At 39.2% G+C, this 22,129-nt stretch overlaps 1 protein-coding gene across 1 annotated transcript in view; it reads right to left on the bottom strand.

The window, feature by feature from the left end:
• RYR3 (ryanodine receptor 3) overlaps nt 1-22,129 on the bottom strand; it is a 607,531-nt gene that overhangs the window by 462,263 nt on the left and 123,139 nt on the right. Inside the window, 4 exon segments of the mRNA XM_030559417.1 lie at nt 1,609-1,708; nt 1,995-2,107; nt 6,805-6,883; nt 8,526-8,600. Coding sequence (XP_030415277.1) covers nt 1,609-1,708; nt 1,995-2,107; nt 6,805-6,883; nt 8,526-8,600 — 367 coding nt within the window.

Genomic DNA, 22,129 nt, shown 5'->3' with positions numbered 1-22,129 from the left:
ACCTTCCCACGGGCTCTTTTGGTCAGGTGCCCAGTCCTTTTCTTTTACCTGTAGGTTTGTTAACCCTTAATAGGTAAAGCAAGCAGAGAACGGACCAAGAGGGATTTTACAGCTAACTGGCTGGCTGGGTGTCCAAAGGGAGCTACTCCCATCCGCACTTCATGTATCACACTTACTTTTAAGGCTCTACACAACTCTGCCCCTGCCTAAATCCTTCTTCAGCTCTGCCATCTTCCTAGCTAAATAACTATTTCTCAAACTTAATTCAATCTAATGTCCTCAATCCCAACTACCTTTTTGCCACCTTTGACTCACTCCTCAAATCTTCCCCTTCCTCCTGCCTTCACTTCTGTCTTCTACTTTCTTGATCATCGTGGACAACATTGCCATCCTGCCTGTCACTCAGGCCCATAACCCAGATATCATCTGCAATCTGAACCTCTCTCTCAGTCCTCCCATCTAGATAATGTCTAAATCTTGCCAATTCTTGCAGCATATCATCTCTAAAATATGGCCTTCCCTATCCATCCACAAAACTAAACCTCTCACTCCAGATGCTCATCATCTTGCAACAACCTTTTCTCTGGCCTTGATATATGCAATCATGCCCCATTCAGATCCATCCGTAATGCTGCCGCAAAGATAATTTTCCTAGCCTATGCTTTCACCACATCAGCCCTCCCTTTGCATCTGTCCGTCCTCTGTTGCAACAAACATAAGATTCTGGTCTTTTTTTTCAACATCTTTCATGGCCTATCATCTGTTATTCAGTATCAAGAAGTTGACTCCTGCCTCCAATCAGCTCATGATGCCATCCTTCATCACCTACCTGTTAAATTTTCCAAAAAGTCATCACCTTAATGCTTCCTTCCATGCTACCGTTCATGCTTGGGAGGAGCTCCCCATAAACATCTCAAATCTACCTCATTATCCTCCTTCAAAAACCCCTCCTTAAAACCCCCCTTTGCCATGACGCCTACAAAAAACCTTGACAATGGTTAGACCACTGGTGTACTGAGATCACGGCCTACCATGCTGACCAACATCTCATTGATTCCTTGTACTCCTCCACTGGCCTGTCTGTATCCATCTGTTGTCTCTTGTTGGTTTATACTTTGATAGTAAGCTTGATAGGGTGGGGAACATCTTTTTGTTCTAGGTTTACCCAGCGCCTAGCACAATGTGGTCTTGGTTCATAACTAGGGCTCCTGGGCACTATGGTAATACAAATAAATAAATTAAATCAATCCATTAATAATAATAAATCTTTTCTCTCATTGATCCCTATCACACCTCCTTTGCTCTGCGTATTCATCACAACTTGTTACTTCATTTGTCTTCTCTCACTCAACCCTTCACGCTTTGTACACCTACAATTACATCAACCACTTTACTTCTTACCAATGAGTTTAACTGTTATGCTATCCATACTTCCCCTCTTGCCCGTCAGTCATCCTTCCTTTCTCTGCTATACTTATTTTCTATGTTCGTGTAATTTAAACTATTAAGTTCATTGGGTCAGGAACTGTCTTTTTTATGTTTAGACTCTGTAAAGTGCCATGAAATGTTATATAATATTCACTTTTAACAATGTTTAACATGACAAACCTTCTTCAGTGCTACTTCCTGAGCATGTAGGATGGACGTTCCAGAGTGTTTGCATAAAGGAGGCATCCACCTGAATATTTCCATTTGACATGGAGAGATGCTGTAACAGAGAGAAACCATACCCCAGAGGGAGAACCATTAAAAGGATTTGCTATTAAATCTATTTAAATAAAATATTCTTTTCTCAAACAATGTTCAAAGATACATATTTTATTGAAAACTTACAATATCTCAGAAGTCTGTATACAATTTCTTGAAATCAGACACTTGTTTCATGACATACTATTATCAAATCTATTCAGTGTTAATAGGAGTAGCAACAGCTTTTATTTCTGCTTAGAATAGGACAATCAAGAGAGGAGAATTTCTAAGATAAACACCCTTACCAGATATCTTTCAGAGGACACACTGACCAGGATAAGATCATCGCCAATTCGCACTTTTTCTCCTTCTGACCTCTGTTTAGAAGCAGGATGTATCGTCCACCAGCATGCCTCACCTACAATACACAGAGATACTTATGCCAATTATTTAGTATATAATAAATATATAATTCTAAGATATGTAAATATCTTATAAAGCTACCTGTACACTAACATACAGTAAAGACTTACCATTTTTATAAGGATAATATTTGTCTTACAGACCCACTGTTTTTTCTCTTTTCTGACCATTCACACCTCCCATTTCGCCCAGTATCGTCAGCCTAGCCTCAACGAACCTGATACTGTAATTGAACATCCCCGCCTCCAACCTCTGAGGGTCATCAAATGTTCAGTTCAGAACCTGCCTCCTCTATGCTTGCTACAACCAGTGAGCTACTGGCTCATTTCCTACATCAGAGGTAACTACTATCAGCCTTTCATACCTTCCCCTGCCTGTTGTCCCACCTTCCACACACCCCTGCCTTATTTTATCACTTCAACTGTGAGCTATATGCCCACTATACAATTAAATTATACTCTGTTTTAAAAGGATGTCTGCTATCTGACAACATTGCTATGTTACAAAAGTAGAAACTATAGACCAATTCACTGGACTCTGCTGGTAGTGCTGACCCTACCTGCCCAGGAGAGAGAAATTTTAAAATGACCACTTTAGAGCTCTTTCTCCACATACCTTGTGATATTCTGGTTTATTTTAACACAAATAAAACTCCCAAGGAAATTACACAGCTTGTCCAATGGTTTCATACCCATTATTGCCTGCTTATGGAGAGGTTGTGAGCCAATGAAAAGTGGGAATTATACACAAGTGGAAGAGTTGGCCAAAAATTAAGAGGGCAAAGAGCTGTTTCATTATCTAAGGCAATATATTTTTGAGGGTTGTTTTATTCCTAACATTTACTCCTAACCTTTAAATCATAATTTTGACATTGCAAAGTCACAAATGAATTCTACAGAAATAATTATGGAGATTATGATATTAGATAAGAGGAGAAGAACTACTCCAAGGAAACAAACATTCTGGGTTTGTCTGTGGTAATATTCTTAATAGGGCTGTCGATTAATCACAGTTAATTCACGTGATTAACAAAAAAATTAACTGCAATTAAAAAAATTAATCGTGATTAATCGCATTGTTAAACAACAGAATACCAATTGAAATTTATTAAATATTTCTGGATGTTTTTCTACATTTTAATATATGTTGATTTCTATTACAACACAGAATACAAAGTGTGCAGCGTTCACTTTATATTATTTTTTAAGAAATAGTATTTTTTAATTCACCTCATAGAAGTACTGTAGTGCAATCTCTATTGTGAAAGTGTAACTTACAAATGTAGATTTTTTTTGTTACATAACTGCGCTCAAAAACAAAACAATATAAAACTTTAGAGCCTACAAGTCCACTCAGTCCTACTTCTTGTTCAGCCAATTGCTAAGATAAACAAGTTTGTTTACATTTACAGGAGATACTGCTGCCTGCTTCTTATTTACAATGTCACCTGAAAGTGAGAACAGGCGTTCACATGGCACTTCTGTAGCTGGCATTGCAAGGTACTTACATGCCAGATGTGCTAAACATTTGTATGCCCCTTAATGCTTCAGCCACCATTCCAGAGGACATGCTTCCTTGCTCATAATGTTTGTTAAAAAAAAAATAGTGCATTAATTAAATTTGTGACTGAACTCCTTGAGGGAGAATTGTACATCCCCTGCTCTGTTTTACCCGTATTCTGCCATATATTTCATGTTATAGTAGTCTCGGATGATTACCCAAGCATGTTTGATTTACGAACACTGACACTGCAGATCTGACAAAATGCAAAGAAGGTACCAATGTGAGATTTCTACAAATAACTACAGCATTCGACCGAAGAATCTGAAGTGCCATCCAAAATCTGAGAGGGACAAGGTGTGCAGCATGCTTTCAGAAATCATAAAAGAGCAGCAATCAGATGCAGAACCTACAGAACCCGAACCACCAAAATAGAAAATCAACCTTCTGCTGGTGGCATCTGACTCAGATGATGAAAATGAACATGCATCCATCCGCTCTGCTTTGGATCATTATCAAACAGAACTTGGTATCAGCATGCACACATGTCCTCTGGAATGGTGGTTGAAGCATGAAGGGACATATGAATCTTTAGTACATCTGGCAGGTAAATACCTTGCGACACCAGTTACAACAGTGCCCTGCGAATGCCTGTTCTCACTTTCAGGTGACATTGTAAACAAGAAGCAGGCAGCACTATCGCCTGCAAATGTAACCAAACTTGTTTGTCTGAGCAACTGGCTGAAGTAGGACTGAGTGGACTTGTAGGCTCTGAAGTTTTACATTGTTTTATTTTTGAATGCAGTTTTTTGGTACATAATTCGACATTTGTATGTTTAACTTTCATGATAAAGAGATTGCACTATAGTACATATATTAGGTGAATTGAAAATACTATTTCTTTTGTTTTTTACAGTGCAAATATTTGTAATAATAAATAAATATAAAGTGAGCACTGTACACTTTGTATTCTGTGCTGCAACTGAAATCAATATATTTAAATATGTGGTATTCTATTATTGTTTAATCATGCAATTTTTTTTAATCGCTTGACAGCCCTAATTCTTAATAAAGAACAAAGGGAAATAAACTCAATTTATAGGAGATATATAAGCAATGGATTCCAAACAGAACGTGTTTCCATAAAGTGTCAGCCATTTGTTTTTAAATATGCAGTAGTCAGGGGCGGCTCTAGGTATTTTGCGGCCCCAAGCATGGCAGGCAGGCTGCCTTCAGCGGCTTGCCTGGGGGAGGTCCCCGGTCCCTTGGATTCGGCGGCACGCCTGCGGGAGGTCCGCCAAAGCCGCAGGACCAGTGGACCCTCCATAGGCATGTCGCCGAAGGCAACCTGCCTACCGCCCTCACGGCGACCGGCAGATCGCCCCCCGTGGTTTGCCGCCCTAGGCACACGCTTGGCGTGCTGGTGCCTGGAGCCGCCCCTGGCAGTGGTTTGAGACTTAGTACATGCAAAGTAAAAAGCCCTCTTTTCTGCTGAGATGATTCCACAGTCCAGTTCAATAGAAAAAAGGCATATTTACTCATGAAATGCAGATTTGGTGCAAAAGCATGAAGATGTTATCAAAATACTTAACACATAAAAGCTCCTGTAAAGACTTGTTTTACTTTTTTTTTTTAATATGACATGTGACAAACCCTTTTTTGTACATTAACAATAAGACAAACACCAAAATAAAGTTGACCCTGCAGTTAGTAAGCAATATACATTATAAAGCCCAGGGGGCACATGGGACACCATTCAAAGTAACTCTGAAAGGGACCACAAAAACACCAGGATTGATTTTCACAGGACCGTATTATCAAAGAGATAAAAATGCACATATTCTTTACAGCAGCATGCTCAAACAAATGGCAGCCAAACTTGTAAAGTCGCATCCATAATAGTAACTATGTAACAGATGGAAACCAACTACTAACTCCTTACTGGAGTCTAAAAAGGAGTGAAGGAAAAACACTGTAAACTTCATAGGGTTCAGAGTACAGGTCATGATGACAGCCAGCCCAGGAGGAAATGTCAAAGATCAGACTCCATGTGAAATGGGGGTATAGTATATACATGACTGTGTCACTCCATCACTACTCCCAAACTTTACTTTTATTATTATTTTAAAGATCAAAAAATGCCATCCATCCACATCAATGGCTTGGGGGAACTCGATGGGACTGACACAGAAATGAAGACAGTCTCAGAACAAAGGGAGGGACACAAGTGTGAAGGGACAAAAGGTAGGTCCCTCCCTCTGCGACAAGGGGCCTGGTCTTTGGTTTATGGCTGGCAGCTGTTGGCCTGTTTTTTTCTTCTTTTAAAATGACAGTATCATATTTTAGTTCTCTTTGGCCTTTGAATCCTGGGAAATGACTTCAAAGAAGTGGGGGCTAGAAACAAAACAAAACAAACATTTAAACTATCACTGTCATTGGCACTACTCCCTCAACATTAGTAATTAGGTTAACAGGTTTCCATGCTGATTATCGTAAAGGTGAAACTAGAAAAAAATACAATACCAAAAATCTTCTAATTAACACAATTTAGAAAAAGGAAGATAATTTAAATGAAGATGATGTAAGTCTTGATGAGATTAGTTAGGAAAGTTACTGTTACAATATGTGAAGACAAATAGGTTATTTGTGTGTTTATTGCTTTTAATGTCCGTGCTCAAAGTCCCAAACCTTTTGATCTTTATTTTTAAATCTAAGATTTGTTTCTCTTGCCTATTTTATCCTGGTTGTATTTTAATGGACTTGTATGGCAAGGGGATACTTTCTACGCCCTCCTTCCCCCTCACTTTTCAAGTTTTTTTTTTTTTAATTATGAGATTTTTACAACCTTTGCCTGTTTTTGTTTACTACAGTTACATTATTGTATTATCTGAAGGATGAACTAATAATTTAATGCTAAAATAAAAGTTTTAGTGAATATTAAATATGCTAAAACAGAATTAGAAAATAAGTTCATAAAACTTTATTAATAAAATAATATAGAAATTTGTACTTAGTCCATATTTGCCAGTGTTTTCCAACTTAAGATAAGTCAGTTTCATTTCTTAATGAATAAATAATGGCAGGTTCACAAGTTTGTAATGCTAATAATGTCCATCGCTATCCTAAATGCATTCTTAAGACTAGTACAACTGGCAATTTTTTCTCACAAAATAACACAGAATATTGGCATACCTGCTGCATTTTCTCGTAACCCCACATCAAATGCAAGCTTATCTGTCTGGGATCTTGATGTTGACAAACACGTCAAATACTGCAAAACATGTTGAAATGATTAAAAACTCCCAAATCAGCAGAATCATTTGAGGCATACATCTCTAATCGAAGATGATCATCAATTCACAAAGCTCAACCTTACCATTAACCTGAATTTAAATATCTCATTGACTGCAATGAGAGTTCAAAATTACCATCTTGCAGGAACTGCCACATGTAAGATAATGTTCCTCCTTCTAAGTGTAAAAGTACACACATGAACAGGGATTTTGAGACAAGTAGGCTTCCCATGACAGCACTGCTCCTGAGGAAGACATATCAAGCAGACCCGAAAGCAACAATGTCTTCTCACTTTAGGTCCTGGCACATGCTCAGACTATGAATTGGACCTTAGAGTGGGAGGTCAGAACAGACAGAGCTCAAAAGCTATTGTTGGGAATTCCACGACAGGGCGGGAAAGGGAAGATGCTTCAAACACATCTCTCCTTCCTTCTGCACATTATTGTCCACTATCTGATAAATGCTTGTGTGAGATTCTTTCTTCTCCAGTGAAACAATGTGATCCAGAGAGGAAAAAAAAGCTGAAGCTTCCTAGTTGGTAAGATGCCTTAACAAATGACACATCCAACAAAATCCATAAAAAAGTGCCTCAAAATATTGTCAAAGCATATTTGTGGGTGTGCACTGTGGGAAGTTGGGGAGGGGGGAACCTACTATATAAAATACCAAAGAGAAACTATGTAACTCTGTGGCATAAACTTACTGCTATTCCTAGTGGCAGCAAGTTGCTACTGGCACCAACTAGCATGCAACATTTCAATTAACTGCTAAGCATAGAGAACCCATCGGCAAAAAATAGAGACTTGCAAATAGATATCACACTGCAATATTTTCAAATAATGCATTATTACCTAGGACCACCTCCATACCCTCAATGCTGTCATCATGCATGTAGTAGTGCACTACTGCACAACTTTAATAAAGTACCCATCCCTTTTGCCTCTCTAATGGTTGTTCCTACCCACACCTACTGCTGACTTCTACAACCATTTTTGTGCTGTGACTGGATGGCATGCTGCACATTAACTTGCACTGTGCATTTCTATAGTGTGGTGTGTTTTGTGTTTTTTTGGCAGATCTTTATCCTTTCCACACATTTTTACCACAAAGGGTGAACATATGTCCCTTACATTCTGTTTTAAGTGTTAACACCTTCATTCCTAAAATACTTTAAAACATATGCAAAACATGCCATTTTAGTAGCTCCTAGACATTGATTATACTAATTTTACAGTTTCTCCTTCCATATGAACTTCCATAATGCTGGAATGAATAAATAATAATCCATTTCTTTTCACTCCTTTCTTTAGTTACATCATACTCAGTATATACTAGTGATTTTTGGGTGCCTTAAAGGGACACCTTAAAGGGCCCTGATTTTCACAGTGCGGGTGATTGATACTTTGAGTCACCCAAAATTTGTGATCGCTTTTGAAGATATCAGCCTCAATGTTCTTGCGCAAAGAGGGAACACTAAATGATTATGTTGCTTCATATATTTGTTTGTTACTTGATCTAAAGTGTTTATTATAACTTGAGTTAATTATTATCATTTATGGAGAACACGTTATTTTCCAATTGTAAGTGCACTCTGTTATGGAAGTTAATAAGTCACTTACCATTCCACTGAATGAATGCCGAAGTAGTATAGCATGGCCATACAGCAGGGTTCTGTGACCACCTCCTTGAGCTGCCTATAGAAATGACAAAGTGCTAACACTCAATAGCAATGCAGAAATTTTGACTCTTTCTATTCATCTGAAGTTACCAAAAATTTAAGTATTATACATAGAGACTCAAATTGCATTATATACAAAAGTGCAGATATGCTACAAAAGTTTGTACATTCACAACAATGAAGTAGTTACAGCAATAACTATTTTCATGGTAAAAAAATAATGTTTGACCAGACAATTGTGACCTAATTATCACTTTAGTGAGTAAAGTAAAAAAACAAAGTTTTCTACTAATACATTCTGAAATGAAATGAAAAAAGGCATTTCTTACCTTTCTTATAAACTTTTCAGAAGCATTCAGAATATAAAAGAATATGTAATTGAAGTCTTAAAAATGATTATCCATACAAATATTTTAGACATGTACATTTTCTTATGTTCCCACATACTAAATAATCAATGTTCAATGAGACCACATGTTGCTAATAAGGATAAGCATTTGCTAAAATTAGGCTAAGTTAAATATTTATCAGAGGTGATATAATTATGGTAAGGGTCATTTCATTTCAACTAAATACAATTTGAGAGTGGTCAAGACATATAGAATTGTCAACCCTAAACATTCAAAAATCATTAGTCAGACTCACCCTCCTTCAAAATTATGAGATTACCTTAAAATAATGAGATTTTAAAAATAATAGGTTTGGGGTTCTTTATATTTGCCTTTTGGAATTGTAGCATTTACAATTCTCATTTTCAAGCTTTTCTCCACAACCAGGATGGCTTAACACTTTTTTGTTTTTAATGAAAGCCAATATTCCAGAATTGGAGGGTTTAAGAAAGGCATCAAACATCATAAGAGTTGGCAACAGTGGCTACAAAATATAATGAATAATAACAAGCTCTACAGGACTTCCAATCATTTTTTCTCTCTCAACTTCCTTTCATACACACGCACCCATACAGTTTTTATATTTTATTGAGTTAATCAAAATATGCTGAAAGGATTAAGGCTAATTCTTGATGCATTCTGGTGTTTTCAACTGAAGTATAAAAAGCAGAATTTGACCAGTGTATTTCTTACTGTTACATACATCTAAAGAAGATGCATATATTTGGTAAAAGCTTATGCTGTGAGTTTGAATATTTCACTATGGCTTATTTTCCATTTAATACTTAGACGTTGTTCAGGGACCATTCAAATAGCCTTTAATACACACAAACAATGTGGCTCTTGGAAATATAATGGTAGAACAAGGGTCATATCTGGTTTACTTTATATTTTTCAGAAGTTAATTCTCTTAAGGCCAAATTTCACCATTGGATATGTGTAGAGGAGAGTGGGGGACTAGAGGAGTGGGGTTGGTTTCTGTGGGTTAAAATAGCATCCACTGGCAAAATTTGGCACTAAATGAATTCGCAAGTTTATCGATTAGTCCTTTAAGTTTACATTTCATATGTAACAAAACACTAGCTCTAAAAAAGCAAAACTAAAGAAACTCCTTGGGACTTTGTAGCTGGGCACCCACGTTATCTAATGTTGATTCAAAAGACTAAAGGGGAAATCATGTTCATTCAACAGACACATACTAAAAAGCCAAAGGCAATATAGTTGCGGATGATTCCTTTATTGTAACAACAATAAAATAAGGTTGAGAACAGTTATGATTTTCTTGCTCTACTAACAAGTCTCAAGCAGAATTCTTCTACAAAACTAACAAAAATAATCTGCACAAAAGATAATCCTTCCCTGCTGGCTAATTAAAAGGGTTTTCTCTTTATTGTATGTACACCCTTTCTTTTATGTTTTGATTGACATGGAAATGTGGGTTTTTTTGTTTTACTATCAATGAACAAAAGCATCTCCGAATCACATCTGACTTAAATAAAATAAAAATAAAAAAAATTGTGCAGTTCTTTTTTCATCTCTGTACCTCAGAATTTAATTTTGAAATGTAAGAGTCAACATTCTGCAGTCAGTTTAAATTATGTTGGTCCAGGAACTGTCAAAGTATAGTGGTCACTCTCAAAAAGGTTGGCAGTTACCTTAGGCAATCACTTACCACTGCAGATTCATATCATAAACGCAACCTGCAGTCTGCTGATGTCAGTGTAAAACAAGGAACCTTTCTTAAATAATGGAAAGGTAACTGTTTAAAAAAAAAAGATGCCCAACAACCTTATAGTCTTGGAGAAGTCTACCAAAGTTTGTTTTTAAAACATGAATAATAATGATTGGATGGAGCAAGATACTACTGTGGGGAAAAAACCCACTCACAAAAAATTGTTATTGCTTTGTGTCTGGCAAAGCAATAATCCAGCTGGCCATTTTAGGCTGGAGTAACTGCCAGAGCTCATTGGCATGAGCTTTTCACAGGAGGTGCTTGATGATCTAAAGAAAAATGATACAGCAGCCCACAGAATTATTTTGCTGTTATTACTACTTATTAGTCCAGCTATGTGACCTGAAAGATCCCCAGGGTCGACCTGGGTTAAGCCCTGAAAAGACATTCAATACTGACAGATTACATCTGGCACCTTTTAGAATCAGAGACTGAACTCACTTGTGCATTTATATTGCTTGTTTCAACCTGTAAATAACATTTATTTTCCCCAGTTAATAAAACTTTAGTTGGTTTATTACAGGATTGGCTACAGGCATTGTGAGATCTAAGGTACAAATTGATCTGGGGTAAATGACTGGCCTCTTGGGACTGGGAGCAACTTGAATATTGTGTGATTTTTGGTGCAAGTGACTATTCATCATTAAATCCAGCTTGCCTGGGTGGCAAGATAGACTGGAGAGCCTAAGGGGACTGTCTGATGCCATTGTAAGACTGTTTTAGTGATCTAGGAGTTCACATTTGTTATTGGGTTGGTGAAATTTACTGAAAGGACATATCACCAATTTTGGGGGTCTGCCCTACAGTCTGCCTTTAGGTTAGCACACTCAGTCATGAGCCACTCCAGACAGCATGATAGTGGATTACATGTGGTGAGGGTGGGGTGCAATGCTCAGGAAGGAGACAATGTGCAAAAACACAAGGCACAATATATGACAATGTCACTCCTACTGAAGAAGAAAAGCATCAGAGGGGATAGGATTACAGTTTTTAAGCACATAAAAGGTTGTTACAAGGAGAAGGGAGAAAAATTGTTCTCCTTAATCTTTAAGGATAGGACAAGGAGCAATGGACTTAAATTACACCATGGGTGGTTTAGGTTGGACATTGGGAAAAACTTACCTATGGTGGTTGTGGAATCTCTGTTGGAGATTTTTAAGAGCAAGTTAGACAAACATCTGTCAGGGATGGTCTAGATCAGTGGTCACAATCTCCAGCAGCATAGCGTGGGGCTGCTAAGGCAGACTCCCTGCCTATCCCGGCCCCACGCCGCTCCTGATAGTTGCTAGCACAGTCGCGTGGCCAGGGGAGCAAGGGAGTCCCGCCGCATGCTGCTTCTGGCTGAAAGCACCGCCCCCGCAACTCCTATTGTTTGGGAGAGCTGCAGGACCAGTGCCCAGGCCGGGGGCCAAAGGGGCACATTGGTCCCTTCTGGCAGAAGTGTGGGGCCGGGTAGGCAGGGAGCCTGCATTAGCCTTGCTGTGCCCACTGCCAACCAGAAGCCACCAGAAGTAAGTGCTGCACGGCAAGAGGCAGCACCCCAACCCCCAGCCCTGAGCCCCCTCCTAGAGCCAGCCCCCCCTTCCCCATCCTGCACCCCAACCCCCTGCCCAGTGAAAGTACGTGAGGATGGAAGAGAGCAAGAAACGGAGAGGTGAGGATGGAGTGAGGGGAGGGGAGTTGTGGGGAAGAGGTGGAGCATCAGGGGAGGGGAAGGGGCAGGGTAGATCCTGGGTTTTCCTCAGATTCAAAAAGTTATCCTGGGCATAAAAAGGTTGGAGACCACTGGTCTAGACAGTGGTGAGCTGGAGCTGGTTCACGCTGGTTCACAAGAACTAATGGTTAAATTTAGAAATTGGTGTAGAACTAGTTGCTAAAGGGGTGGGCAGGTGTAAAACTCCAGCCTGCAGGCCACATCCGGCCCGCAGGACCGTCCTGTCAGGCCTGCCTGAGCTCTCAGATGGGGAGGCTCCCCCAGCCTCTCCCTGCCCTCGCAGAGCTGCAGCGTGCCGAGCTGCTGGGGCCAGCACAGCTCTGCAGCTTCTGCCGCTTTGAGCAGTATGGTAAGGGGGCCAGTCCAGTCCCTTACCATGCTGCTTACCCCAGCCTCCCTTCTGTCCTGGAGCCTCAGTGTGCTGCATCCAGGAGCGGCCCTGGCCAGAGCTAAAGTGATGTGGCTCCAGCGGGACCTGAGCTCCTCCCACTCAGAGCCACTGGTAAGCTCCAAGCCAACTGGCAGGACCTCAGGCTCCGCTAGAGCCAAGCCGCTCCAGCGCTGTTCAGGACCGCTCCTGGATACAGCGTGCTGAGGCTCGGGGGGGGGGGTTGGATAAGGGGCAGGGAGTCCCGGGGACAGGGAGTGGGGGGGGGGGTTGGATGGGGCAGAGGTTCTGGGGTGGGCAGTCCGGGGACCGGGAATTGGGGGGGTGGATAGGCATGGGAGTTCTGGGGATCTGTCAGGGTGGTGGTGGATGGGTTCGGGGCAGCCAGGGCCAGCGCAGGGCCAGCTGGGACGTGAGTTGGGTAAGGGTGGGGTCCTGGGGGGCAGTTAGGATGGGGGGGGTCTCGGGAGGGGGTGGTCAGGGGACAAAGAGTGGGGGTTTGGTGGGTTGTGGGTTCTTAGGTGGGGCAGCCAGGGGAAGGACGTGGGTTGGGTTCGGATGGGGGCCGGGGAAGACAGGCACGTGGGGCTTGTACTCACCACGCAGTTCCCTACCGGGTCTTCAGCGGCGGGTCCTTCACTCGCTCCGGGTGAAGGACCTGCCACCGAAATGCCCCCGAAAACCCGGAGCAAGTGAAGACCCTGTTGCCACCGCCAAAGTGCTGCTGAGGACCCGGTAGCGAACCAGTTCTTAGGATTTGGGGAGCTCATCACTGAGTCTAGACAATACTTAGTCCTGCCTTGAATGCTGGGAACTGGTCTAGAAGAACTCTCAAGGTCCCTTCCAGTCTTATGATTCTATGATGAGATGAGCTGAAGGGGGGACTTAACACATTGAGGGTAAAATTGGAGAAATCTCCAGGGAATGGGATAGGGAACACAAACTAGTTATCTAGGTCTGGGGTTCTCAACCTTTTTCTTTCTGAGCCCCCCAACCCAACATGCTATAAAAACTCCGTGGCCCACCTGTGCCACAATAACTGGTTTTCTGCATATAAAAGCCAGGGCCAGCATTAAGGAGTAGCAAGTAGGGCAATTGGCCAGGGCCCCATGCCACTGGGTTCTCCATGAAGCTAAGTTGCTCAGGCTTCTACTTCAGACCCAGGTGGCAAGCTCAGGGCCCCGGGCTTCAGCCCTGCACGGTAGGGCTTAGGCTTTTTGCTCTGGGCCCCAGCGAGTCTAACCCTGGTGCTGCTTGGTGGACTCCCTGAAACCTGCTTACGGCCCTCCAGGGGGGCCCAGACCCCTAGCTGAGAACCACTGATTTAGGGCAACATAAGCTGACTACTGAAGCACTTTGAGAGGAGTTTTACAGCAGGGCAATTTCTACTCCACTAACTAACCTGAACCTTGAGGTGCCCGTGGAAGTCTTAGCCAGAAAAAGAAAATCAGTTTGAAGACCCTAAGTAAGGAAATCTAGAAAGCTGGGTCCTGGAGCAGTCTTTCTCCGCCAAGCAGCTGAAGGCAAGCCGAACATATTGCTTCTGAGAGTGTGGCTGGGATGTAGAGCATGTGCAGTATGGTTGGAAGCAGAGAGGCAGCCTTTTTTTTTTTTTTTTTTTTTAAATCTCAGCTGAGACCAGCTGTTAGCATTGACTTCCTTCCTCTGGCAACATATTCCCAACACCTCCACTTCCCATAAGACATTATCATTGCTAGGATCAGAATTATTGTACTTGCTTAATTGTAAATTGGAGAATACAGTACTGGGAGTATACAGCCAGCACCAGTTAGGTCAGGATTCCAGATGTGCAAAGGCTGGCACTGTAAGATGGGAAGAGAGATAGAGGAGCTCTGGCTGTCCTGAGCAGAGCCTGGCATAGCAAGAATGGCTGCAGTGCTTTTTATATGCCACTAGGCACTGGTGTTCCAGTGTTGGAGTAACGCATAATGAGAAAAGTGGCTCCAAAACAAGGAGAAAGAATCTACCAGTCCTGGCTCAGGAAGCAGCAGGTTTCATGAGCCAGAATTCCAACTTTGGTAGAAATTATAGTATATTCATACCATTAAAATGAAGACAAATTCAGCTTTTATTATGATTTCTACACCACCACGTACATGCACAGGCCCTTGCCTAAGTAACATGTGGTCTAAATAAAACACGACAGCACAAATGACAAACAGAAGTGTATGAGGATGATAGGAAGAATAAATATGCAACAGAAAGAGACGATGAGATGAACTATTGTATACAGACGTCTTGGTATTCCCCTTTCCCTTTTCAAGCTGTTCATGTAGTTTTGAGATGCGGTGATTCATATGCCACTGTAACAACTGTGTCACAGCATGGGCTATAATCTGTGTTAGATAGTTGGCTGGTTGCATCATTTAGGCTGTGTGCTGTCTTCAAGTCTGATCTGGCTTAAGGTGGTAGAATACTAACATTCATTCAAGTGCTTCTCAATACTTCAAGGTCAGGTGCAAAACAGTTTCTCTCTCCAGCTATTACTGACAAAGCTTTGTTTACTGTTATACTGTTATTTTTATCTTGAAATTGATCAGATATCTGTGAAAAGGTATTTAAAACACCCAGTCAATACAATAAAAATACTGGTTTGGTGCACATGAAGGATCAATCTGAACATCTGATGTCTGTTCAGCTTCTATTACTAAAGGCTGTAGGTCAAGTGTGTATATAAAGCCAAAAGGTGCAAATATTTCCTTTGTCTAACCAGTGACTGACCATATGAAATATATTTTAATCTATTAATTTACAAGGAGACTTTCAGAGTAGCTGCACTGCTGTGTTTATTAGCAAAGCCAACTATAATAGTGGATATTTTGTAGCCATTTTGTCCAATCCATAAATCACAGTTCCTTTATTAAATATGGGCTTTCTAATTAATATTCTGGTATGGATTTTCCTCCAAGTCTGTATGGTTGGTGGTCCATGTATTGAAGTATACAAACATATGATGAACTGCTTTATTTTAGACTAAAACATCCCTAACTCTCCTTTTATTTCCCTTCCCAATACTTAGCTTTTCAGATGTCTGTGGTTCTCAATCAACTAATGGCCTAATCTCCTGTGGAGCTGAGCACTACTAATTTCCATTGTCTTCAATGGAAATTGTAGGTTTTCAGCATCTCCAGAGGTAAGGCCTTAAACTCATAGTTGGATTTTTTGATATTTTTAAAAATCTAAAACTTGTTAAAAAAAAACAACACATTGCTTCTCATTGCAGAACAGTGGCCTCAGCAGCATCAATCTCAAAAACAGCATCAGAATCTATTTTTCTTCCATTGTGACTGCAGAAAATTAATCATTCTGGTACTATCAGGATAACTCAAAAGGCAGCAATAAACTTTATTTGCACAGAGCTACAAGCCACAATGAATTAAAACAACTCGAACAATAAATTAAAATGGTAAATTTAAAATTGTCAACAGCAATCTACACAAAAAGTAAATTGTGGAATAAACAAATTTGTGAGTGTTATTAAAGTGTTTAGATCCCACTTGTGCTGACATTTGCCTCCTTGGAGGGACAACAACACAATAAATAAAGTAATCAGTTATTTCCCAGTGGACTAGGACTCTAAAATTAACACAGTGTAATGTGTTAGTGCAGCACAGAAACCTTCATCAGATCTCTCCATTGACCTGTGGGCAAAACTGCAGATTTTTCAAAATGTGCATGTGAATAATGGTCAAAAAAATAGTCAAAGCTGATTAAATAAGGCAATAGCCATATACTATTTATAATCTAAATGAGTTAGTATTATGAAACAGATACATAATGCTTTAAAGGTACATGATGTTTCACAAGACAGAGAATAAGAAGATGCTTACCCTAAAGAGCTTATTAACCTAGACACATCCTTCCTTGTGACCCTAACATCTTTACAATGTTTACCTGAATGCAATCTGTATCAATGTAGCTTCAAAACTGGTTAACCAGCTTGATAATAATTAAAGTATTAGGCAGAGGCTCCACACTGGTATTTTAGAGAAAAGATTATTTTATACAAACATGGTTGAGATATCACCATTTCAATTTCTAACATTAAATCTGAAGAAAGACACAAATAGGATTTATTTTTATAATTTAAAATATAATGTATACAATCAAATTTTAAATTATTACCTACCCAATACATATATTTTATTGAAAGTACTATGTTTCAAAAACTGGCCAAAATTGAGCTGCTAAATATGCATGGTCAATTTTGGGGGCATGCAGTTTGAAGCAAGAAATATTGTGAGCCCTCCAGACTTGGATTTGCACAAATACTGTTCATAGTCATAAAAATAAGCTTCTAAACTCAAAACTCCAAACCTGAAAATGTTTCCATGCAAATTCAGAGGCCAGGTTTGAAAAAATTCCCTGACTGCTAAGTATCTAAGAGGAGTTAAATAAAATAAAGCTAGGGAGGGATTAAATATTTACCCGAGTTACAACATTTGAATGGTTGGAATATATACTTCAAATGTTATTCCAAATAACTGGAAATCAGGGAAAAAATACAATAGTTCAAAGTAATAATAGTTCAGTAGGTATTCAAACTTTTCAGTCCAAGGCCAAACATTATTTTAAGGAGGTCAGGAGACAACAATCAATATTTAGGGACAAATTCTCTCTCCTATTTTGTTCACTTTATGCCACTCCAGTGGAGAAAAGAATGAAAAAAGAATCTACTAATCCCCTGCTGGAAGTATTCCAAGCTGGGACACAGGAATTCCTATGCATGAGCTCTGCAGGCTCAGAGTGTTCTAGTTATTCTCGGTGGGTGTATGGCTCTCTGGGGAACTGCTGCTAGATGGTGCAAGTCAGAACCATGCCCAAAATGTTCTAACTTGAGCTAGGGCAAAATCAGTGCTGTCTTTTGCTAGAAACTCCACTCTGGTCAAGCAAAGGCAGTTGAGCTCCTATCCTGCTCTCCCAGGAGCTCCCACAGAATGGCAGATAATCAGGCAATGGAGCAACCAGATCTACTCTTCTCCTTTCCATAAGAAGCAACACATGGGGAGAACACGTACTCAGACTGCTCCAGGATCACATCAGAGCTGCTCCTGAAGCTGCAGGCCATGACAGGCAGTTGAGATAGTGGTAGTTACCAACTTTGTTCATACACTTTCATTTGACAGTGGCATGGTATGACTCAAGAAACATTTTCCTTAAGAGAGCCCATGAAGGTCATGGATTGGACACCACTCTACTACACAAAAGAACTAGCTTACATCTGCAATGCAGTATTGAAACCATTTTTAAAAATAATGGCTTTTAGGAGAACTTCCGTACATTAGGAGAAGTTCATTTTAGTAATGTTCGCTTGCTTCAGAAACAGCACATTGAAAATTCTGAGGTCAATGCTAATAATGACAGAAACAAATTTCATGTGTGCCTGTCTTCAACAGGGATCTGGGACAAAATCAGTACTTGGTACTGCTAGTGAAGGCCAGGGGCTGGAGTCAATGACCTTTCAGGGTCCCTTCCAGTTCTATGAGAAACGCATACTCCAAACATTGGGCCAGACCTGAATATCTTTGCTCACGAGTAGTCCCACTGTCTTCAGTGGGACAATTCACTGTGGTGATTTCCTGAATTAGGCCCACAATCATAGCATCAGTCATATTTCAATAAATCACCACTAATAATACAGAATACATTCCAACTTAAATCACAAATCGTATCTTTACTATTCTACACAAAACTGTTGAAGTCATCCTTACAACATCAATTGTGTATCAAGTTTTGTTTGAAAATTAAGACACTATGAGCAGAAAAGTAATGGGGTTATATTAAAATCAAATATTAGACTTACAGATTTTATCTATTAGATGAAATGCCTAGGCACGTACTACCATATTTCAAAAGGATAATGTCTAGCCATGAGCACACCAAGTCTAGTTTGTTTTTAAGCCAGCTCTGCCATCACAATCCTATACACTTCACTATTTATATAGCAGAGAAGCAACATAGCTTATGAAAAAATAAAAATATAGATTTGTTACATTCAATAGAATCGTCGGTGGGGGCGAGGGTGGATTTAAAACATGTTAGTGTTACTTGACTCCATCGCTTCATCTGGATAAAAACTGCAAATGGAATAAATTCAGCTTTCTAATCCACACTGTGAAACTGGTTTGAATCCTTCTTACTGTAACAGATGCAGTACGTTTGGCCACATTCACCTCAAGTAACCATCACTCACAAGCATTGCACAAATGATCCATGTCTTCAATTCATAACCAAATAGAGCAAACAGTTCAATTTTTAAAGACTGGCTAAACTCTTCAAACAACGATTTTCATGAATACTAAAATCATGAAAAAATAAAACTCAAATAGACATGCTAATGGAGGCAAAAATCTATATAAAATAGATTTTTGAATTTCAATATTTTTGGTGACAATGGATTTTGGTAGCTAATTGCAATCTCAAAATGCTTGAAAACAAAATGCTTTTTCTATTCAGACATTTAAAATCATAGGCTACTGCAGGCTCTTGAATACAGTTATGTATGTTAATGCAGTATTTCAAAGTATCGTTTTAATCACCTTACAGTTAATAAGTTTCTTTTCTTGAAGGCAAACGCTATCATTACAATCAACTACTGCTTCTGTATATCCACTAAAACACAAGAAAAATTCAAGTGTTTATAGACTATAGGGAGGAAAGCAGTGGTTATTCTTGTTGCAAAACAATACTCAGACTGCATAGCAAGCATATTTAGAATTTAAAAAAAGACTAAATAATTCATCCTTAAAAGACAATTCTACAGAAACAGAAGTTTTATTTTCAGAAAAGTAGGTGGTAGAGAACAAGAGAGAGAAATATTAGTAAGTAGATTAAATGTTATATGTTCTTTCACTTGAAAATGCCTTTACTCATGAGATCGCAAAATGTAAAAAGCTAGCTTGACTTTAAAGTTTTGGGATTTTTCTTAAACAGTGTGATGAATTAGCATTCTTCACTATCATATTTCCAAAGATGCAGTGCCACAGATTTGGCATGTAAGGCCTGATTCTGCCCGTCTTGCTTTGTTGAGTGACACCATGCTCCGAACGTTATCCAATTGATTTGATGGGGCTATAAGTAATGCAGTATACTATTTATTTTAAATAAGGTGCAGAATTGAACCCACAGAAAATAGGTAATTTTTTCACTAGCTTTTTTCATTATGATGCACTCCACAGTTATATGTTACTGCAAAACTGTAACTGCATAATAGCATTTTAAGCTGTATAGGACTTCTAAGTAACTTGGGTTAAGAGAGGCTGCATGCTTCCCTTAGATTTTAATACAATTGTTTGAAAGTTTGATGATTAATTTCTGAACCCTCAGATCAAAGATCTTCAGAAATTTCTAAGATTTCAGAGGTTTTCTATTTAAAATTTTAAAATTATTATTTTAAGGGACAAATAATTGAGCTTGGCTGAGACCAATATTTTAACTGACTGATTGATCGTTAGCTTGGAGGTGTGTGGGCCCCATCTAAAACCACAAGAAACAATAGGCACAAAGAATGAAACTGTTCTGATCACTTACAAGTGAAAGGTCTAATTTATTAAAAGTGCAACTGAAGTCAGATACATGCAAACTATATATATATATTAAATGAAGAAAGGAAGAACATACCCATTCGGAGAGGTCACTAGGCTAGCAAAGTGAAAAACAAAATAATAAATGAAAATTTAGTTGTGTATATTTTGTAGTGGACGTGTTCAAATGTTTTGTTTGTATTTTTTAAATACAATATAAACATATTGCTGACCTAAAGGTTGGATCTACCATTGTCAGGCGTTTTTAAATTGACCCAAATAAACAATGATATAACATTCAGCATTCATTCTCTACTGACACAGTACTGATACCATCAGCAAACTGGCTAGTAAGCTGCATGCTACAGTATAAAATGAGCTGCAAGAAGCTGTAAATCACTGCAATGGTATTGCAGTAGTGTTACATCATAACATTTATAAGGATGAATTCAGCCAAAGAAAATGGTCAGGAAAAAAATTAGCTACCCTTGCTTTTACCATTTAAAAAAAAAGAGAGAGAAAGACAGACAGACAATGGAACAGATTAGTAAACATATTTTACTACTTTTGTTTTATTAGCTTGAACAAAAACTGATTCTTTCATGCTCTTATTGTGTCACATATACTTTCTCACAAAGACAGTAATTAATTTGATTGTGTTCATGAATGCTATAGCAAAACCGTTGTGATAATCAATAGACCCAGGTCTTGCTTGTTCTGAATCTAGTTTTAAATATAAACCTTTGAGTACTAATCAAAAACTATATTTTAAATTTACATTATTTGTGTTGTTGCAAACACACCTGCCCACACACATGCACACAATAAATACTATATTGTATAAGAGCTATAGTTAGAGTACACACAATGTTCCTGATCCCAACCCTCAAAAGCAAGGAAAAGTTAAACCATCTAACAGTGCACACCTTCTACACCTCCACCCAGAGAGAGAGACCTCACAACTAGTTCAACCACCATAAACCATAGACAATGTACTACAACCTTACATCTGCCTAAGAAGAGATGTCAGCCTTCTTACAACTCCTCCATACTCATCACCACAAACAGACGAGTCTGTCCCTATCCCTCCACCCATTCTGCAGAATTCCAGAATATCATACTCATTCAAGTCTTGAAGAGGGCCTTATGGAAGGCTGACATCCTTACTGCAACAGAGATAAGATGATGGTGCATTGTTTGTGTTGGTCATTGGTGATAAGGTGATGTAGGCTAGTGGTAAGGTGTCAGTTCATGGCTGGAAGAGTAAAGGATATGTACTGTTAGATGGCTTAACTTAGATGGCCTTTGAGGTTGCTGTCCTAATGTGATGTGTGCAGGAACCTTAACCAATATAAAATGTGTATGAATTACCCACGGTCTTCAGCTTGAGAAAGGATTTCCAACCAAGAGTTTCTTGTGCACAGAACAGCATATCCTTAAATGTGCCCAGTAGACATAGGGACAATACTCCTGAGTCAGCTGGTCACTTACATGAAAACCATTTGGCAAGAGCCACAGATAACAAATGAATACATAATTTTGCATTACTAGCCAGTGAATACAACATTTGATTCATATTTTACAGATTTTCTCTATAACCATACAGGCTAGAAACCTTTTTTTTAAAACAATACTTAGCTTTTGGAGTATCCATTTGATGTTTTAAAAATTGGCAGTAAACAATATAACAGAAAAAGAAACAGTTATGATGAATATCAATAAATGAAAACTTAGTACAATAATAGTTTTTAAAAGTTGAACTACTCTACAGATGCTGA

Source organism: Gopherus evgoodei, chromosome 4 (genome assembly GCF_007399415.2).
Source record: "Gopherus evgoodei ecotype Sinaloan lineage chromosome 4, rGopEvg1_v1.p, whole genome shotgun sequence".
Lineage (NCBI taxonomy): Eukaryota > Metazoa > Chordata > Testudines > Testudinidae > Gopherus > Gopherus evgoodei.
The sequence above is the reverse complement of the archived record's forward strand: the minus strand, read 5'-3'. Positions and strand labels throughout refer to the sequence as shown.